This window comes from Cottoperca gobio, chromosome 3, assembly GCF_900634415.1.
Source record: "Cottoperca gobio chromosome 3, fCotGob3.1, whole genome shotgun sequence".
NCBI lineage: Eukaryota > Metazoa > Chordata > Actinopteri > Perciformes > Bovichtidae > Cottoperca > Cottoperca gobio.
In genome coordinates this window covers 17480931-17502735 of record NC_041357.1, presented here as the reverse complement: position 1 = coordinate 17502735, position 21805 = coordinate 17480931, and the positions used below count along the sequence as shown (strand labels likewise).

At 39.7% G+C, this 21805-nt stretch overlaps 1 protein-coding gene across 1 annotated transcript in view; it reads right to left on the bottom strand.

The window, feature by feature from the left end:
* lgr4 (leucine-rich repeat containing G protein-coupled receptor 4) overlaps window positions 1-21735 on the bottom strand; it is a 31944-nt gene extending 10209 nt beyond the window's left edge. The window contains exons 1-5 of the mRNA XM_029461570.1: window positions 21517-21735; window positions 12467-12538; window positions 5051-5122; window positions 4223-4297; window positions 1255-1467 (exon numbers count right to left, since the gene is read on the bottom strand). Coding sequence (XP_029317430.1) covers window positions 1255-1467; window positions 4223-4297; window positions 5051-5122; window positions 12467-12538; window positions 21517-21698 — 614 coding nt within the window. The 5' untranslated portion in view covers window positions 21699-21735. The remainder of the gene's footprint in view (window positions 1-1254; window positions 1468-4222; window positions 4298-5050; window positions 5123-12466; window positions 12539-21516) is intronic.
* Between the last annotated feature and the right edge of the window lie 70 nt (window positions 21736-21805).

Genomic DNA, 21805 nt, shown 5'->3' with positions numbered 1-21805 from the left:
TCATGACAGATTTAAAAAAAAAAGATCTTCCACATTAATTGTGGGTTTTTGGGTCTCATTGTGCAGCTTTTGTGAGACGTTCTACAAATCATTTCTGAACGGCAGAGTGTGATTTGTGAATCAGGTGTCTGTGCTGTGTGTGTGTACGTAGAAGGCTTTCCTGACCTAATACATTCAAGGTCTTTTCTTCCTGTTTACCCTGACGTGTTTATACTAACCCTGCAGCAATACCACTCAGTGTGTGTGTGTGTGTGTGTGTGTGTGTGTGTGTGTGTGTGTGTGTGTGTGTGTGTGTGTGTGTATATAACAGTTTGAAACAATCCCTCAGATTCGTAATGCACCACTTACTTCCTCTCGTGGAAGGTTTTAGCATGTACCCTCCGCAAAATAATCTTACATTTTACATTAATTGTAGGAGCTGAGTAACGTTTGTGTTGTTAACATTCAAATTCAAACCCCAATGGCACATTTCATTGGAAAAGTGTGCATGCAAAAACCCAGCTGGGCATGAGTAACAACCTGTTTTGATGATTTATTAACTGTAAGCTGTTGAAAGAAATACTACAGTATGTTTGTGTTTGGAATTTGCAGTTGCTCAGAGGATGCATTCAAAGCTAAGGCAGGAAACAAGGAAAGGTACTTTGCATTGATTTGTTGTGACAGAATAATGCATATGATACATGGAAAACTAAGTAGAAATTAAGAGATTCTTTCATTTAGAGCTGAACACTAGCAGTGCAGTCATATTTTACTCGGTGGTAATCTACAGTCTCAGAAACTAAAGAGACATGAAACTATTACCGTTTACTCAGACAGAGAATTTGCATGTGTTTGCTCTCAACATCCTAATCTTCTTAACACCCAATGATTTTCACTTCTTCCGTTCCTCCCTCATGTAATTTTAGCCAAAACGAGAATGTTCTCAGTCAGTGTGCCTGGTTAATTAAGCTTTTTTAAAAAGTACACCAGCAGGTTTGTTCCTGCTGAGCTTTTTACAGAGTGTATATGTCTATGAAGACTGCTTGCACAGTTCTCCTGGCTGCCCTGGGGAAGTTCACTTCACTATAATGACTCTGAAATGGGATATCCCTCAAACACTGTAGCTTTTAAATGACGTCTCACCAAAAGCCGTGATTAATGAAATTCCAATGGGATGTAATTGTCTAAAATCAGTAAATATGTGTACTTCAGCACTACTGTGCCGATCTTTTTAATTATAGACCACAATGAGAACGGAAGCTTAATTCAACTTACAGCACAACTAGACTGGTGAGGTTCGCAAAGGCGTTGTCTGGTATGTATGTGATGCGGTTGAGCGCCAACGTCAGAGCTTGAAGGTTCTCCTGGTGTCTCAGAGAACCGACGGGGACCTCAGTCAGGTTGTTATCATCCAACCAGAGGTGGCGCAGCTGCTGAAGGCCTTCAAAACTGTTGTCTGGGACTGTGAGGATGTGGTTAGCATCCAGGACGACTGCAAAAACAGATAAACAAGGACAAAGCAATGGTTCATTCAATAATTGATGACATAATGATAATGATTTGACGTTGACTCAGGCATATGCCACTGCTATACATGCCTTACAAACAGCAAAGGAAAAAAACATCATATTTATCACATTACAAGCTTTTTTTAAACTTCTTTATTACATTTTATTGTCACTTTCCTAGGTCATGGTCATGGCAAGTAAAACAGCAATCAGCCTGTAGCAGAAAGTCCGTCTTCCAGATCCAAATTCATCTATTGAAGTGTATTTAGTTTATCCTGGGTTTGACTTTTGGTCTCCAGACGGTTATTTATTTTTTTAAAGCCATTAATTGCACACTAAGCTCCAATATTTGATTTTATCACCAACGTTTCGCTCACACTTGGACTTCTTCAAGGCATTGATAGGTCTGGGAAGTATGGTAATGCAATGACCAGTAACTTATTTTTGATATGCATGGACCGTCCAAACTCCACCCGTTTAGCCACAGCCTGTATAACGGCAAAAATAGGCACCTGATGGGGGTTTGCACCTAAAACAGGTCCTCTCAATGCAGCTCAGGAGATAAATCTGATATATTAACTTGTCATTTCATAATATAATAAGAGCAACATTCTCAAGTTTAATGAATTGAACATTCAGGGAATCTGATGTTTGACTGTTCAGGAGCCAATAGTTTGGTGGTAAAAAGGGAAATATTTTTTACTTCAAGCAGTATTATGAATGCACAAATGTTCTTTTCACCATCACCACCCTGTTTTCTCCAGCTATCCTCCCTCACCAAGTGTCTCGCCCTCCCTCAAAATTCCTCAAGTGTCTGGGCTGCAAGAAAAACAGTCTTGATTGACATTTAGCTCTCTACGGCTTTATACAAACCAAGTCCCGGCTCTGTCAAAGCATATTACTTCAGCTACAGACCTTAAAACCCTCACAGGGAAAAGACATCTGTTAAAAAGAAAGAAGAGCGGCAGAAAAAAAGAAGAGGGGAAGCAAGGGACAAGGGGAGGTTTATAGAGGGGTGATAATAGCTGAAAGCTGGACTTTCAGCACGTTTCTCCAGCTGGATCCATTCCTCCGTTAGTCCCTGGAGGTGGCAAAAATAGAGCCATGTACATATCATGGTCTCAATGAACCTGACACTCAGGAGTGGCAGAAAAACAATGCTAAGACTGAGGGCGAGTGGAACAGGAAATCGTGAAAGGGGCGACAGTTACGAGTAAGCACGAGGAAAAACACAAGCTCCTGGAAAACTCAACAATCCTGACGAAGTATTAGAAAGGTTAGCTACAGATCTGCTGAATAAGACCGACCTACGTTTGCACAGGGCTACTGCTGGGCTTAGTGCACAACAAACACTGCAGCAGGAGTAAAGTGTGTGATGTGAGTGGAACCGCCCCTAAATGACATCAACAATGTCTTGAGTAAATAATTGATTGTTCTCTACTTGGATGTAGAGTAAAGTCTTAACTGTCATTATGTTGCCATCTTACAGTAGTGGGACACTCTAAATACTATAAGTCAGAGATACTGAACTTGCAAGTTTGCAAAATGACAGGAGGCCAGGGGCCAGTTAGTAGAGCCTGGACGTCTGTCAGGGCTCCTGCACTGGCACTTATTTTTAAAACAAGCTCTCTTAGTCTATTTTTGAGTTTAGTTTACACACTCTGGTACCTTATTGACATTAAAAGTACAAAAAGAATCCCCATTGTGAAACAATTTATTTGAATTGGGAATTAGAAAATAAACGGCCACCCGGCACCCTATAGCGTTCACAACCTTAGTTTGACCTTTCACGATTATTAAATGAAAACCCATCCAATAGTTGTTGGTGTTGCTAAATCAAAAGTCAGGGGATCAGCAAAGTCATTGAGATTCATCCCCTGGAGACCATGAATGTCCGTACAAAGTCTCAAGGCAATCCATCCAGTAGTTGTTAGGATATTTTAGTCCGGACAAAAATGGTAGACCAAGCATGAATGTACCTCGTCTATCGTTCACATTGTGAAATTAGTGGCCAGGGACTTCAAACTAAATTCCATTGTTGACCATAGACCAATTCTTTTATACATTTGTTTAGCAAATCTTCAGTACCAAACGTTTAGATCTTTACATACATTAGTAGATAAGCTGTTCTGCAGTACTCCTCTTGCTTTTCATACAACCGTTGTGAGTAACTGTCTAGAATATGGTTGTCAGTTTGGCACAAACGCTATGAATTCCACTTTGGATAGTAAGCTGTGTAAATACGCTGCAGTGCTTCTTCTGACAACTGCACTGAAGATTGCAGCGTATCTTCATGTCCAGGAATTCAGGGACAAAATAGCTTTCTCATTAACTGCAACTTCTACAGAAATCAGAAAACTATTTTAATAGGCCTGGTGTGGCTTGAGTGATTTTATTACATATTAACATGAATGAGCGCAGCAACACCACCACTTTCTGATCATCGGAGACATTTTTCAGTCCAAATCTAAAGCTTTTAGGCCATGCTTGGCAGTCAACAACCAATTGAAACTACATTAATCCAACAAAATGAATTGACCAGTATGATGACATTGACAAATAATTATTACAATCTCTGCAGTAATAGCAGTGAGTGTTTCCCTAATACAGTACGGACGGAAAGGTCCACTTGAAACTCAAATGATCTTTGAGTAGACAATGTGTGTGTGTGTGTGTGTGTGTGTGTGTGTGTGTGTGTGTGTGTGTGTGTGTGTGTGTGTGTGTGTGAGATGACTTACAGAGATTGAAGAGATTGAAGGTTCTTCAGGGCTGCACTGGGCACAGTCTTCAGTTGATTATTCTGGAGCATCCTGGAGGTAAAATGTCAAAATTATGATTTTCAACACGGTCTTGCACCATGAATTTAAAACAATATGCATCCAAATACATTCGATGCTTCGATACTATGTAAGGGATCTTAATAAGCTCCTCTGTGTGTTGTTGTTGTTGTGGCTCTACATATCTTCACTTTTAAAAACTGACCCAAATCTGATGTGAATGGGGTTTGTTTGAGCTGCATGTCAAAATAACTCTAACTGTTTTCACGTGTGTGGTTACAAGCAACAATATGAATAAATCACTTGATATGATAAGCATCTACGATACCGCCATGTATTTGTGTTTTCAGTCATGTAACCAAGACCTCACCTGTAGATCAACAGGACTTTGAACTTTTGGCCCCATGCAGAATCAACAGGGCAGCGCTGTGTGCGTCGCTGAGTGTGTTCGAGTCTGTGCAAGCACACTAGGGTGTGCTGCCAGATGTAAATTATGCAGAACTAATTTGTACACCGGACTTGTATGCCATGCTCTGTTAGGTGTTCTCACAACCAAAGATACTGTGTTGAGCAAGGATGGAAAAGGGCATTAAGTCTATTCCAAGTGGATGTAAATTGTATGACTATGTTTAGGGTGGCTATAACTGACAGCGCCACAATGTTACCACAAACTGCAATATTTACTCTCTCCCCCAGTGTGTGGAAAACTTCACACCGTCACAGCCATAAGTGTGTGTTTGTGTGTGTTGACGGCTGTGGTGGTGACAGGAAAGGGTGCATGCTTACAGGACTTTGAGCTGATGCAGTCCAGACAGGGCTTCGGGGTGGATGAATGACAGGTCATTCCCCGCAAGTCGTCTGTGGTGAGAGAAAGAGTCACACTTATGTTTTGGAAATTTCTCAAATGTTTAAAAGCTACAGGGGATAAAAAAAACACAGTGTAACCAAACCACAGAGTATATTTCATTTCTGAATAAAGCAATGCATAGTGTTTAAAGAACGTCCCCACATCCAGTGCCTCAGTAGATTAAGTTTCAATTCGAAAGCTGAACATGGGGCCTGAGGTGTCAAAGACATGTGTCTGTGCCATGGCCTGTTGTCACTTCGTCTGTCACCCACAAGAGATTAGAGCTGTTCCTGGATATCCCCCCTCCTTAGATCCCTTTCTGAGCCTCCCAACCATTACTATTCAGTGCTCCCTATAGAGAAAAACTGATTCACCCCTCTGAGGCTGATAAAACAAGTGTAGCCTTGTAACAGTCTTTGCCTTGTAACATTTATCACTGGGCAGCTTCTTCAGTCATGAATTGCTTGAGACGAAGGGGGACACCTCCCTTTCCTGTTGGGAACAGGAAGTGTATAGGAAATAAGGGTGTAAATAAGCATGGGACAGGCTGACTAGGACAAACAGCCCAAGTATACAATCTGGCCTAAGAGATTAGCAATATATTTATCACTCTGCAACGTGAGTCAGACCAGGCTGAATTCCCTGCAACAAGAGCTGCTGGGTGTGAGCCTGAGAATCAATGCTGACTGTATCAGAAGACCATGTACCCTTCACGTAGACTCAAAACTGGTATGAGTTTGTTTACCATACATTTCACTGAATTAGAGAGCTAGTCCACTGTAATGCATCTTTTAAAACCATGAGTTGACAAGTATGACTAGCTATTTGAGTTTTTCCATCCATAGTTCTCACAAAAGCTTTTACAAATCTACTGTAGGTAGGAATAGGTAAATCCCAATAAACAAACATAATCAATGATTTGCATCACAAAACACAAATAGGTAGCAGTCTGATTGAGTGTGAAGACCCATTTTTTTAGTATCATAGTGTAACGCAAAGCCTACGTTTGTGTATTTGAGTATAACGTGCCAAAGAAGTTTTACAATAGCATAAGTTTCTGCCATTCTGTTAGCCTTCAGTAGACTACAGATGTTGGGTGCCGCATCCAAGACCTGAATTGAACCTGATCAAGGTATATTTTTTGATTGACTGGTGCCTTATATAAAAAATAATCCTTATCCATCAACTTTGTACTGAATGAATGAGCCATAACTGGAAGTCATTCATGGCAGGGGTGCATCAGCGGCAAGTTGCACCATCATGTCTATGGTGTGGAAGTTATTAATCGGAAAAAGATTCAAGATAAAAAAAGAAATGTTGCCATTATTAGGTTTTATTTTTAATAGTCGTTTAACTAAGCATCAAGTTACTTTAAAATAGTGTTGCATGATGGGTTGTTTGTAGTAATGTTGTAGGGCTAGTGAGTTTCTAACTGTTTGTCTATAGCAGGGGTGTCCAAACTTTTTTCACTGAGGGCCACATACAGAAAGATATATGAAGGGCTGGGACACTCACTCGAGGTGAGGTATATCGTCTTAAAAGAATCTATGAAATGTAGGTGGATTATGCTTGATAATTGAATATGCTCAAGGGGGGGGGGGGGGGGGGGTAAGCAGGTCAGGAGTAAGTTTGGTGTTTGAGCTACCAAGGACATCACAGAGATGCTGTCGGTCATTTAGGTTCTCAATCTGCTTTTGTTAGAAAATGTTTGCACACATATGTTGAGCCGAACCAACTCATCATTATTTGTGCGTGGAGTCTCATCAGAGGAAACTTTTCCAAGCTCCAGTAGAAGTCAGGGGAGGGAGAGAAGCTGATTTTGATTCTTCAGGGAATTATCGTATAAAATTATTATATGTAAGTTCTAGTTGCAGACTCTCTTAAACTTCTTCTGCATTGATCAGCTCGATTTCTTTCTCAATGATAGAAAAATCTTGGAAGCGCTGACTGAATGCTGTCATGAGATCACAGACGCATATTTCCCCTTGTTATCAGAAAGCTTGGCGTTTGGAAAAATTTGATTTCGGCCATCGTGGGGAAGTGCGCAACATTGAAGTTGTGTAGTTGTGTATCAAAGAGACGGAGCTTCACGCAGAATGCTTTCATGTGCGCAGGAGGCTCTTGTTCAGTGTTGAGATGACCAGTAAGATCAACTAAACAGGTCTGCCAAACATGGAGGGTCACTCAGCTCATGAAGAGGTCGGTCCTTCTCTTTCAAAAACATGTTCATTTCTGATCTCAGGGAATAAAACCGCTGCAGCACGGAGCCGCGACTCAGCCAGCGCACATCAGAAAGGTGGAGTGCGTTCCCTGTATTCAGCATCGACATCACAGTAAAGCTTGAAACTCTCTGTGGTAAAGTCCTCGTGCTTGAATTATGTTGTGCCCTTTAGACTCTTAAGACCAAGCAGCTCTTCCGTAACGCCAAAGTTATCGTCAACTCCCCGCAAAAAAAAATGAACAGCTGTGTTTCTGTGTTAGAACTAAGAACTACAAAACATTCAAGCGTAAGTTTCTATCTGGGCCATATTCCATTATACTTTTAGAATTTGCTGCGGGCCAATTAAAAATGGGCCAATGACACCCCTGGTCTATAGTGTATTTGCTAAACGTTATACAGCCCTACAAGTGCTCAACTGTTTCACCAGCTTTTATGTACTTTTTCAATTTGCGCATAAAACACTGACAATTTTAGGGAAAACAGCTTGGTTGAGATGGAAAGGTTGTTGTATCAATAATTAATGACGACATACATGACGCATGTGTCTTCTGAAGATTCTGCTACACTGAAGAGACTGAAAATGGCAACAAACAAAAACATTAGATCGGTGGGAAGCGATCAGGAAACTGTAACTTTCCGCAAATGGATACATGAAACAAACAGAAATACCATATTTACCTCCGGCAAGGAGGTTATGTTTTTGGCTCAGTTTGCCTGTTTAACTTTCTCTCAGCAGGATAACAGAAAAACTACTGGCTCGGTTTTCATGGAACTTGGTGGAAGGATGTAGCATGGGCCACAAGTACCAAGTTCTAAAAGTATGGACCCGCAAGTTTTGGAGCTGATCCAAATCACAGGGCGGATACACAAATTATGTTTCACTTTCATTATCATTGCTAAACAGGGCATTTGTGCTGCATTTATGTGGTGTTGATAATAATAAAAAAAAAGACTTCCCTAAAGGGAAAATTCAAGTCAACGCCACCTCAAGAACAACAACTCAGAAAAAGCTATCGTGATGTTTAAACGCTTCGAACTATAAAATGCAACACATCTTCTTTGTAGCAATTTCCCAACTCGGGAAATGAGACCATCCAAGGAGCAGGTGAATGCGCCATTGGCCTTGACGGTGGTCGAAAGTCCTAATTCCATCATGTTTTCTACAATGTTTTTCACCTTTTGAGATTTGACTGGCACTCTTTTAATTACGTCATTTTGTTGCGCAGTGGTTTAATGGCACTCGACTGGAGAATCAGCGCTATCAGCTGATTTCAATGAACCGACAATATTTACCGACAATAACAGTAGCGGACGTTGATGAAATTAAATTAGTATTTGCACTACATTTGGATAGAAACCTGGCTAAAGAGGCACACACACACACATTCCTAATAAATTCTCCATCTGCCACATAAATGGAAAAGACAAGAGTCAAATGTCAAACAGCCAAGAAACATGGTGTCCCAGAGGATGGCAAGCCCAAAAGAAATTGCTTGAAGCAGTTGAATACAATCTTTCTGTGCTTGTAAATCAAAAGCTTGCATGAGCTTGACAGGGAAGCAAGTGAGTAAGTGACTGAATACAGAATGAAGACAGAATACTGAGCTGAACACTGAAAATGTAGTTTTTAGTTTTTGTTGTATTTTAATTCAACTGTGAACATTAAGTTAGAAGATGAAAAAAGTATTATACAAGAGACTCCACCAACAGCAGACCAACTGCTCTGAACCCACATTCACAGGCAGTTAGATTTGATGTGGTTGACCAAACCTGTCATATCAGGATGTGAATGCTCATCAGCTTTATAAAAAAGCTGTCAATTCAGTTTGACTTTGCTTTGAGACAAAGCCGCAGAATAACTGCCAAAGCTGACATCAACAATTGAAAATACCACCAAATCAACCAATCAATGCGTCTCTACTGAGACACAATCTTTCAAGAGAATGCCTTGTGACAGCTTAAATAATATATAAGACTTTAAATTCCAAGAACGTTATCTGCAGTTACAGTCATGACAAGTACAAGTTGTCACACGCAGATGGACGCCTACAAATTCAAAATGACACGAATGTCATCTGAAGCCGTTGAGTCATTCTTGTTGATTTGCAACATACAGTGACCAATGTAGGTAATGTCAATATGACTTCATTCCTTAAGAACTCACACAACCCAGAACCTGCAATCACTGTCACAAGCCACTAACTACCATATGCAAACATGGTTTGACAAATCATTCAGATATCCGTCAGGTTCCACAACATAAAGAGCTTCTCCTCCTTTTGCATCTTTCAGCAAATTCAGTACATGTCCCCCCAGGCTTCGACGAGTAAAGAAGAATGTGCTAAATCTTGTTGAGGAAAGGCTAAATCCTCTCCTTGTGAAACACCACTCCCACAGGTCTACTTTGTCAATAGCAAATTCACAAAAGGGCCCTGCAGTGCACTCTGACGGTAAAGGGTTACAGAGATGATTTACCACTAAAAAATTAAAAAGCATTTGGCTCCAAATTGAATTGAAACAATACAATTTGACTTTCTATTTAGGAAACTAATGTGGCAAAAGCCAAATAAGCACCCCTCCCCATGACATGCTCCCACATGTGCAGTACGCACCTTTTTGTAGGTATAGGTAGCTGTGAGAATCAGTATGTGATTTAATTTATGTTCATGTTGGAAATGACGATGTTTATACCCCAATTTCCAATAATCATGTAATTATAACTGAATAGAGTTGTGACTGAGAGGAGCTAGTTCAGGCGCCTCTGGTTCTAGAACAAAACATTGCATTATTTTTCTCACAGACAATATGGCTCACAGTTGGAGCACTTCTACGGCTTGTATCGGCATGACACTTTCCTGGTTGAATCATCAGTAGAAAAAGGTTAATAACTGTGTTAGATATTAAAGTATCTAGTTATTTGATTTTTTTTTCTAAGTCACAAGTCATGTGTACATAAAAAACTGTGGGTAGAAGTTAGCTACGACTCCCACGGTGCATTTCAGGGAAAACAATGTTTTATTATAAACTTGTTTTGCAATCTGCAGTTTAAATCAATTTACTTCTGTATCTGGGTTAATGTTGGATTAAATGCACAGCTGTGTTTTATTACAAACTGCAATCAAAAAGTTTCTAAATGTCTAAGACAATTTCTCTTTGTTTCTTTGCTGAAGAGAGTGTGATGGAGCTTTGACGGTCACTTGAAGCACATTTAGGGTCCTTGTGTTATTGTGAGGGTACCGATGTTGTAGCTGGGCTGACTCTGCGGCGTGCTACTGTGGGGGAATGTCAGTACATAGCTGTAGCCCTGCTGTTTATCATGTTAACATTATTGTCTGTCAGCCCTAAATATCTTGTTATGCTCTGAATACAGCACAGTAATCGTCGGGCATAGGAGTCGTGTCAACGTACGAAATAGGCAAGACTCGTAGGCCTATTTCGTCACAGTAAGGGAGGGGCCGAAGTACAAACTTTAAAATCCAAGCAGACGCATACAAGCTAATTTTGAGCAAAATTAATAACAATTTTTACACACAATATGTGTAATGCCGTAAACACTAGGGTAGAATTCCTCTTCACTGATGTATAATTGATCAGGACAAACATATCAGTTGTGAGCCAACACTAAAAAATGAAATCATGCCCTGCTGTATAAATAAAGTTATTTTTACAACATTGCAATCAAGGTAAAGGATAAATTATACTGATATGGATTTTATGGCATATCATTCTGCCGGATTCATACCAATTAAAAATAGCAAGAAAGAAAAACAATCTTTATATTATTATTTACTTCTTTTTTTTTACAGGAATAATACACAGGGAAATACAAAGTTGCAACAGAAACGATAAAAAATGCATTAAAATAAAATACTTTAAATCATTCTGTCAACAAAATGCAACATATTGACAACAGACTGACCCAAACGTCATTACCACAATTCACTAAAAGCAAATAGAGAACCTATCGGTCACAGATTATTTCAAGACTATAAACAAACTGCGAAGGAGACAGAATACCTGTCATCACGTCTGCTAAGCTTTGTGGTGCCTTTGGCAAGAAAGAAAGAGGAGGAGATTGCGTGACTATGAAGGAGGCAATATTCCTCCCCCGTCTCCGCTCCTGTCCTGTATGAAGATGTCCCTCTCTCTTTTCCTTCTCTGTCTTTGCACTCAGGGCCCCTGCTCTGGTTCACTGACACTGCTGCAGCCCTGGAGCCAAAAAGTCATCCACCAAAGTTCACCGAGACGATTTGGCAGATTTGTTCGCAGAAAGAAGGTTAGAAAAACACACATATGAACTAAGGGTATATGTCAATCAATGACCCCCCCCTCCTGACGACAGTCCATCCATTATGACGACTTAAGACGAGAGAAAAGGTAGCAGCAAGACCGGGTGGGGTTTTCTTTCAGCCTTGTTGCCATGGAAACCATTGTTTTGCCCTCTTCCTTCCTGCCTTGCATTCCTCCACACAATGCGATGAAAAGTAAATTGCCTTTCGACAAAGCAGATTGTAGTGGTGTATGGAAAAGAGAGAGGGTGAGGGTGAAGACTCGGCCGGCTGAATGATGCACGAGAGCTGAAAAAACCCGACAGCAAGGACCAAGTGGAGCAGCAACCGCTGGAGTTCACTGGTCATTTTGTTTTCTCAGGGCTGCATGTTACCTGATATCAGGTAGACAGATTTTTATCTCTGACTCCCAGCCGCTACAAGCCAGAAATCAGAGTGTTTAAAGAGCAAAGAAATAACAAACACCCACTAAGATTAGATGTACGCCACTCAACAAAGCCCCAGAGCACAGATGTGCCGTTTCCACCCTGATAATCCCTTAAAAGCAAAAATCCACACAGGATGTCACATGATCACAGCTTCAATGCATGTCGTCTCACCTCACCTTTTTAATTGAGCTATACTGCACCTTTTATAACCGCCCTTGTTCAACTCCTGAATGATTGAGTGATTCATAACCTCACGTAATGTTACGCTTAGCTTATCTTCCTCTGCTGAGAAGAAGGGCATGGTGTGCACCTATACTGTACAAACTCGAATACCCAGGTGCATATCATAAGCCCTCATGTCAACATTGTACAGAGTAAATACATCATTAGCAAAAGAAAGACGGGGCATGTACTCACAGTTCTTCCAGATAGGGGAAGTTCTTGAATATAAATGCTGGAAGCTCCGTGATGTTGTTCATGCTCAGGTCACTGTTGAAAGAAATAATCAGTTAGAAAGAGTTCACAAACATTTTAAACTTGTATAGTTTTCAAGCAGTTTCCAACAACGTATTTTATTGATGCTTATTTGCCCCGATTTTATTCTATTCTCTAACCATTTTTTTCATTTAAATTATTTTTATTGACTTGCCTTTGGTAAATGTGAAGTCCTATTCAACTCTGGTTTTGGGAAGTGTTATATAAATAACATTGTACTTCCTAACATTCAATTCTCAAAATGTGTTAAGGCCTTGTTTTAAATCAACTAAACTATAGCATAGATGCAGTTAAGATATTAACATAATGAGGTTTTTGACGTAAACTAGGTATACAAACATTGTGTCGTTGCAGTTCTGTCACCAATCCCTTATGGCAAGTCTTGTGATTGTGCCTGCATGAGTCTAACCTCAACCCCAAAAAAATGCCTTGAAAAAGCCCTTCTCTTTAGCCCCAGGGATCTTCATTTTTCAAACCAACTTTCAAGTAAAGATAGGCATGTAGCAGCATGACAAATATGCACACAGGACATGATTTGCTTCCCCACCAAATCTAATATGAGTATAGTTTACATCTTCATAATGATCATTTTAAAAACACATTTGTATATGTAATGTGTTAAATGAATGAAAAAGTAAAGGACTGAGGAGACAAACAATGAGCACACTCTGCTCTACTCTAATCCTGATTAGGAATCCACTAACCTGCTTCATAGAAGCCCCCCCCCCCCCCCTCTTGAGGCCATGTGTAAAGAGACGGCACATATCAAGCCTGAAAAAACATCCGGGATTCACAAATGAAGCAACCCCCTGCCCCCTTTTCACTCTCCAACTGGCCATCTTGAGTTTCACTGCCAGATCTCTCTAGGACCTTGTGTGTGGGCCCCTGAATCCTACAAGGATCATATTGCCCTTCCTCTGCAGTCCCAACTACACACATACACACACAAACACACACGCACGCACACATGCACAGAAGCCTTAGAAGGCGGGCCCTGACAGAACCCTCATCATCCCTGCGACCTGTGTCCCATCTCCACTTACCTGGTTATCCAATTACCATACCGACTGTGCAGCTACAACAAACCTTCCATCAACATCCACCCACTCCTTATCCTTCGTTCCCACCCAGACAACATCCCCGGTGGTGTTCTGCAACCACTGCTGCAGATCTGCCACCACTAGTGGTCAGATGGCTACATCCCGAACCACATTTTAAACCGTTTGACTAAATCTTTTGCAGACTGTTGACTGGTCTGAACCACATGCAGGGCTGGGGAATATGGGAGGCCTGCATGACTCTATCACACTTCCTCCCTCCCTCTGTGTCTGGCTGCTTTACTCATCAAGGTCCTGGCCTGTCCCTGCTAAGATAGATTGAAGGGGACACTAAAAATGCAGCTGTGATAAATGGTGACAAGCCTAAACGCTTCTACAAACAGGTATCAGTACATTTCTATCCCATGTGCCACTTGGCTTCATTTTAGCAGAGAGGAAGCAGAGAATCTGAGAAAGGTAGCAGATATGCTTTGAGAAAATGGAAATATGGCTGCTAAACTGAAGCATGAACATATTCTAAAAGTCAAAATATAACAACTTTAAAAATACAATTTCTGTGTTGGTCGGTTAACAATAGAAATACTACCATTAACCTTTTTTAAGCACTAGCGCACACAGAAGCACTAAAAACACTGCATAAAGTGTGGTTGATTGAAATGATGCTTTTAAATGCATAATGACAAAAGTGGAGACAAATGTAAGGAAACTATGTGTCAATCATGTTACCTGGGGCCAACTGACTTTTTTAACGCCTGTGTAATGATCATATACTGAAATGAGTGAAATAAATAATGAAATAATGAATGGGATGAACAGTACACACACACACACACACACACACACACACACACACACACACACACACACACACACACACACACACACACACACACACACACACACACACACAGCATATTTGTGCTCAGAGGTTTTGTGCTACACGTGTAATGCATCTGAACGGTTGCGTTTCCGTCCTGCCTCAACACATGTATGTTAATCTCTGTACATCTGTTACATCTACAACCCGACGTGAAGTTTATTAGATCTGCAGGCAATAACCTAAAAATGTTGAAACATTCTCAAGATGTGTGCACAACTTCATAATCCTGACCTGTGGCCCATTCAGTTTATTGGACAACATTATAATATAGGCTAAACCATAACCTTCCCCAAAAGTCCATATAACAGTCCACAGTACTTAAACACAGATCTGCAGCCAGTTGCACCTGCTGTTTGTAAGTTCTGGCCGGGCTATAGCGTGTTTACCGAGTACAGAATTACAAGTCACTAAATAATCACGCAAACTCTTACAAAGAGCCTAGTTGTTACTAAATATTTCCATCAAATAACTACCGAGTGTAACTGTTGTGATGCTTTAAGAATTTGGCAAAAAGTGCTTGTTGGGAAACAGTAAAACAATTTCTAAGGCTTCATAATTATGAAAAAGATCAGACCCTTAAAGCTTGTCACCTGATCAAACAAAACTTAGCCAAGAACCAAGAAACTGCAGTGACATAACTAGAGCTCATTGGCTCCTGTGGGAGGTTTCACCACCAGGACAACATGCAGTGCAGGACTTCACAAATCAAGCCTGTGTGGCAGTCAGTGGACAACACAAATGCACTCGCAGACAAAAAAAAGGCAAATGCTTTGAACAAAGATCCCGTGATCTGATAAAACTAAAATTCAACATTTTAGCCATAATACAAAGTACAATGCCGCTTGGAAACAAGAAACAGCTTCTGTATGTATCCATTTAACACCATCGTACACTGTAAAACCCAACAGCACATCTTAATAAAGGAAGTCAATTAACATAACTTAATCCTCCCAAAGACTCATCCCATGAACTCAAAAATGAATTGAAGTAATAACTCTTCTTGAGTGCACTTACTTTTGTCCGTAATTTAAAGTTTTGGTATGATTCTAGTTTGTTGACTATGACTAATTTTCATCATTACAATAATGTAAGCCCTGCTATAATGCTAAGTGCAGTTTTTCAATGTTTTTATTTTTATTTCAGTTTATGAATCATCATATTGTGCCCAAGTCAATCAAACAATGCACCCCAATAAGTCTTATGATACCCCAAAGTGTAAGTACATTTGCAAGTAAAAGTGACAATCTTTGTATGTTTCTACCTTCTGAAATGTGACGATGTGAAGCTATTTGCATTTGGGTTCAACAACATATTGTAAAAATGTGTGCAATCAATCATTTCAAAACATATTTCTGTCGACCCGCGTGAAATAAGCCTATTAAATCCATTGTTATGCGATTCATTACTGTGATACAATAAAACATAAAAAAGTTAAACGTGTATTATATTTTTTTTAAGAAATAGCAATTAAGGGAACCCGTATCACCTGTCTAATTTGAGAAGGGTTTCCGACTCAAAGCTTGTATAAGTTGACCCGCATCTTCTTATAGTGTTCAGGCTTTCCAATAGTTAGATACAACATAATGCTAGCAAAAAATCATTAAATGTGCATGAAGACAATGTTGGTAAAGCTGTTATAAAGACGTGGCATGCAGTAAACACACACTCTAAAATAACTATTACACACAACTTCTCAAAATGTAAGGAGCAACTATACCTAATATGACCTCGTCCGTATTACAATCCTATTGATAATACTGTTAACTACTTCACATTATAAATCATTATGAACTTATAATAAACCTTATGTAATGTGAAATGCACATGTTAAAATGAGTTACACATTATGCAATGACACTAGCATTAGTCAGTTAAACACATGGCTAGGTCTGTTTCCGTAAAGTTAACTGGTAATGTAACACAAAGCAGGAGAGCTGTTGCTGTGGTTATCTGCAGGTTAATAAACCTTGCACGCTGATGAAACTATTTACCAGAACAATGTTTCACGTGTGCCGTTATATGATCTTAATGGAATCCTAGAAAACATATCCATAAAAGCCCATTCTCCCGTGGAGACATTCGATGGCACTTAGAGAGACATCTGTCACATGTTCTCATTCACGTTTGTGTCACAGTTTGGTAGTAATGGATATAAGAACAGTATGGTCACTCAGGCGGTCTGTTGATCGCTCAGTGAGTCAAATGGTCCAAGTGTTTTCATCTGGTCCGAAGTGAGGAGCAGCTCTAAAGTCTGCAATACTATTTTTTATTTCCCATTTACTCGGCCTCTCATGAGGTGCTGGTAAAGGCCCCTTTTATCATGTTTTAAAAAAGGTTTTGTAACTAATGGAAGTAGGTTTAATCTTTTTTTTAAGATTCAAGGATTAGTTGATTTATCAATTTGTTGAGTCAATCCACAAATAATTAATTAAGTATCATTTTGATACTCCATTAATCGTTTTTAAAATGCCCAAAACGATTAATCAAGCTATTAGCCAACAGATTAATTGATAATGAAAATTATTATTATTTGCAGCTCAAGGTTTTTTGAATCAATGTCGGTAATGAAGACTTGGAGATGTACAAACGCAGAGTATGAGTACATTCAGGAAAATAAATGTTAGATGAAGCATCTAAAAATAACATGGAAAAGTTTTTTTTTTTGATGATCATGATTTGACAATGCCTGATGAAGATCTCCGTTAGATCGCAACATTGCACAATTAAAATAGGCTGGGAGCTTTTAATAGAGTGTGCAGATCTTTTGTCTGATTCTTGGCTTTGAAAGTCTGGCACAGCACAATTTTTTGTCCGCTTTTTTTTGTAATCAGGCACTGAATGAAAAATAGCCTTATTTTCACTACCCACGAGACCATAGTAACTGTGTCGCCCTCAAGTAATGCATCACTCCAATAGGCCAATGGTGCAATGCATCATACTTTCCACAAAACAAACAAACAGTGTTGTGTGAAAGCTACAATTAAACTAATGCTGCAGCACACTCCCAGACATTTCAGTGTCACACTGAAAATAAAGGATCTCTGACAAGTATTACACTGCATAGTTTTTTCAAAATCTAATCATCGGCATTATCAAATATAGCGTATGTGTGATGCATAGACAGTTAATATAACACATAGTAAATATGTACACATATAAAAGCTTATTTGTCTTTATTACACCCCAATAATAACTAGAAAATAATGAGAGGTTCATAGTTATTTTATGGATGAATGGTGGGATGTTAACTTAGCAGCTCTCCCTTCTGCTCGAGTCTAAAGCTACTAAACTTTAAGTTCTCAATAGTCCACCTGAATAAATGTCAACTACCCACTACTACTTACTTAGCCCTCCAACATTGCTTATAAAATAATATTTGACATATTTCAAACAAACTTCCAAGAACCTGGCCATCGTTTTGAAAACTCTTACATCGTCTCCCACTTGTCTGTCATTGGTGACCCACAAGACATCACAGTCTTTACTTTGAAGCAATCAGTCATAGTTCAAAGTAAACTACCATGTCCAAAGATGTTTGCTAGCTTACACTATCAAATATTATTACAATATAAACTAAGTCAAATACTTAAACCCTTACATTTCTACCCAACTCAGCTTGGATTATTATTTTTATTTTTGAATACTGGGCACAAGAATAAGAAAACCAGCAAGCATTAGCAGATAGCAACTGTGTGATGGGGGGATGGGAATAGGTGTATAAGTGGAGGACAGGGTTAGGGACTCCGAGAGGGGGAGAGAGCGTTAATATTCGCCCAGCCACAAGTCATCCTGTTTGGGAATGGGAACCACTGACTGGCTCTTTTCACCTCTGCTGACCAAGAACAAAAGTATCATTCAGTTAAAAATGGATTGAGGGCACCAATGGTGAAGCCGGCAAGCTCCACCAGCAGAGTGCAAGACCCCTGACGCCACCCCTCTTTCTCCCCTAAGTCTCAACCTTGTTCTCTCTATGGAAGGGCCTAACAAAACTGAGATGTAAACTGTAATAACCCCCACTTGCTCCTTTAAAAACAGCACAAGAGTTCATGCAGACACTGTACCAAAAATGTGTGCAGAGAGACTCTGTGGCAGGTAAACTACATACCTTCAGGAGGAGTGTTTGCTTTGTTACTGGCTGCACGGCCTCCTCTTTTCTCTCATCTGCTTTTCTGTGACAGGGCTGTTTCCATTACCAATGCCAAAACTCAAGCCCCTGTGGGCTGTAGGTAAGAGTCCACTCCAACATCGTCACATGATTCATCGCAAAATGTGTGGTCTTCCATTGCCATAAGTGTTTTTCTAAAGCAAGGGACAAATCTAAAGTAGAGAAGCAACAATGGAATAAATAGTTGTCCTTGTATTGAGGACCTTTTGACCTTTGGGCATTGCTATGCTTACAAAACACAACCTGGAATCTATCTGTTTCTACGATCATGTGTATGTTTGTATCTTTATATGTACACCTTCCTTCCTGTTGTTGCCACTAACGAGACTACATTTTTTTCTCAGTGTCTCAAAGTCATCAAACTGATTCTCGAGACATGATGACTGCAAACATAAGTGTCAAAACACCCATATGAGATTTATTTTCCTTTACACATCAGCAGACCATTGTGGGTGCATTAGCCCTGAGAGAAGGAGCCCTTGCAGCTGCAATATGTCTCACTAATCCATCATGATCCCTAACCCCAGTTCTCCACATACAAAAGACGGAGGGAGTGGGAGAGGACAACTTAAGTTCAAGAGACCAGGAGAACAAATGAGAGAAGGACAGAGAGGGGGACAAACAACCTTTCACATACTTTTAAGAGGTTGAAGTGAATATATGAGGCAGTTTAGTTCTTACAATCTGTGACAGAGAATGTAGATAGATGTGCAGAGCAGATACAGGAAAATAGCACAATCTTGAAAACAACAAATTGTTTTCCATTTTGGCACAAAATAAGCCAGCAGAGTAGCAGTAAGGGCTGCGAATATAACTTTTTTGTGAAAACATTGCTTCATGTTGCGATCGAGATGTCAGACTGCCCATAATAAGGAAAAGGTATGCTGATAGTTTCAGCTGAAAGCAGTAGGCTCTGCCTCAGTGTGACATGTATTGAAAGCTTGGCATATGAATCCACTTCCTCTGTTTACTTTACCCAACACTTTCCTAACAATAGTGATTTTCAAGTGTCACTATTGGTTCTGGTGTAGCGAGGCTTTAGCCATCATTCTTAAAAAGTGTGGCAACACAACACAGAGGTTTCCACAAACAAGAACAGACCTTTATGTTTTTAGGCAAGGTTTTAGTGAAAAAGCCGACAGGTTATTTTCTTAATCAAATAACACATTTCAAATACACAAGTGCCTATGTAAACTTAAAGTCATAACTTCTTCTATTTGTTGTTTGAGCACAGTGAAACAAAAAGCCACAATAAATTGCAATTTACAATGTTGTTGCAGAGGTGGTTAATTTAGTTTATGATTAACCCAGAGGTTGTGAAACAAACTGAGGAGTTTCTTCATGGGGCAATCATCAACTGTATCTCTGCACCCACACCCATAACGATCTGACCTATCTGGTGCACATTTGCGCCACTTTTATTTAATTTTTTTAATGAGTGCCCTTAAATGAAGCAGTACTTAAAGTCTTAAGTCTGACTTAGTCAAATAATGGCTCAAACTTGACTCTTAATTATTTTGTACTGAACATAATGCTGGCTATGATCCATGCTACATTACTCACCCAAATATGGCCCTATTTGTGACCTCAGCACTCTGTACATTACTTGGTGATTAAGTCACATAGCATTTCCTAACCAAACCTCAAGGGGGGAAAAATCAAAGCATTATGGTTATACCTGTATCCAGCAGCAGGTTGCTTCTGCAAAAGCTGTTGTGATCCTAGAAATGTCTTCTGTTTGTCCATACAAATAAAAATTGTTTATATAAAAGTGTATATACCTTTATGGTAAATACTTCTGAAGATGCAACCTGCTGCTGGACAACAGGTAAAAAAATAATGCTTTGAAGGAACGTATGGAGTGCTATGGTCACAAATGTGGCAAACCCAAATCCTGTCAATCATAAAGTGGGGAAGAAACCTCGTCAACAAATCGATTGATCAAGCAACACTGTTCAACACTCACGGACTACAGATTCTCAAATGTTTTATAAAAGGCCTAATTGTAAATTGAATATAATTTTGGTTTTGGACCATGACTTAGAGAAAACAAGCAACATGTAGACAGAACCATGGCTCTGGAAACCTGTGGTGGACATGTTTCACTGTTTTGACATTTTATAGACTAAATGCAGCAACTAACAATTATTCTTCTTTTTCAATTAACCTGATGATTGTTTTCTCACGTGATTGTTCAGTCTAAAAGTCGTCAACAAGTAGTGAGACATGACCATTTATTATTCTAAGAGGATCAGTAACAAATCCAAAACACCAAATATATTCAGTTCACTATCATATGACAAATTTAATTTAATTTAATTAAAAATAAATAAATCTGCAAGTTTAAGGTGCTGGAATCGTAAATTATTAAGCACATTTGCTTTAAAATGATGAATTAGTTAGTTGTTGACTGATGACTCTACTGATTGTTTCGTCTCTAAAAGGATTGATTGAATAACTAAGAATGTATATGAACATTAGTTGCAGCATTACATTACACATGTCTATAACAACATGAGCAGGAACTGGGAGCTGATTTATTGTTGTTTCAGTTAAGGATTTAACTTTTTGGCTGCAAATGAAAGTTGGTGACAAATTGTCAAGCTTTAACTGTGTGTGGTTTAACTGAACTCTGAGTTATGACACAATAAATAATAAGCAGAAACCCCCTAAACTCTTCCTAACATCTTCATTAGGACACATTTTCTCTGGTGGGCCAAAGGTTTACCCCATGGTATTAAATGTCCATTATTCAGTCGCGAGGTAAACACAACAACATCACATACTCAGGCCTGTACGGTGAGGCATTTCTGAGTGCACAGACATGTTTTGAGGTTGTATTTCACTGTGGATGTTGGTTAGTACTTACAGGTAGTAGGTGAAAGCACTGAGCCCATTTGGGACGGTGGTCAGCCCTCTCCCGGAGCAGTCTGCACCCCCATCTTCATCGCAGCTGCATGAGGGCGAACAAACGGCCGTCGACTGCCCTTGACCGGAGGCACCAGGGCGAAGGAAACACCACAAACATATCCAAAACAAATCCACACGCATTTTCTCCTCGTCGGTTCAGGTGAAAGCGATAAAAAAGGAGGCCTTTCTTTGTGGTTTAATCTATTCCGGACGTCGACTTCTCATGTGGTTGGTCGGCTGAGGCATGA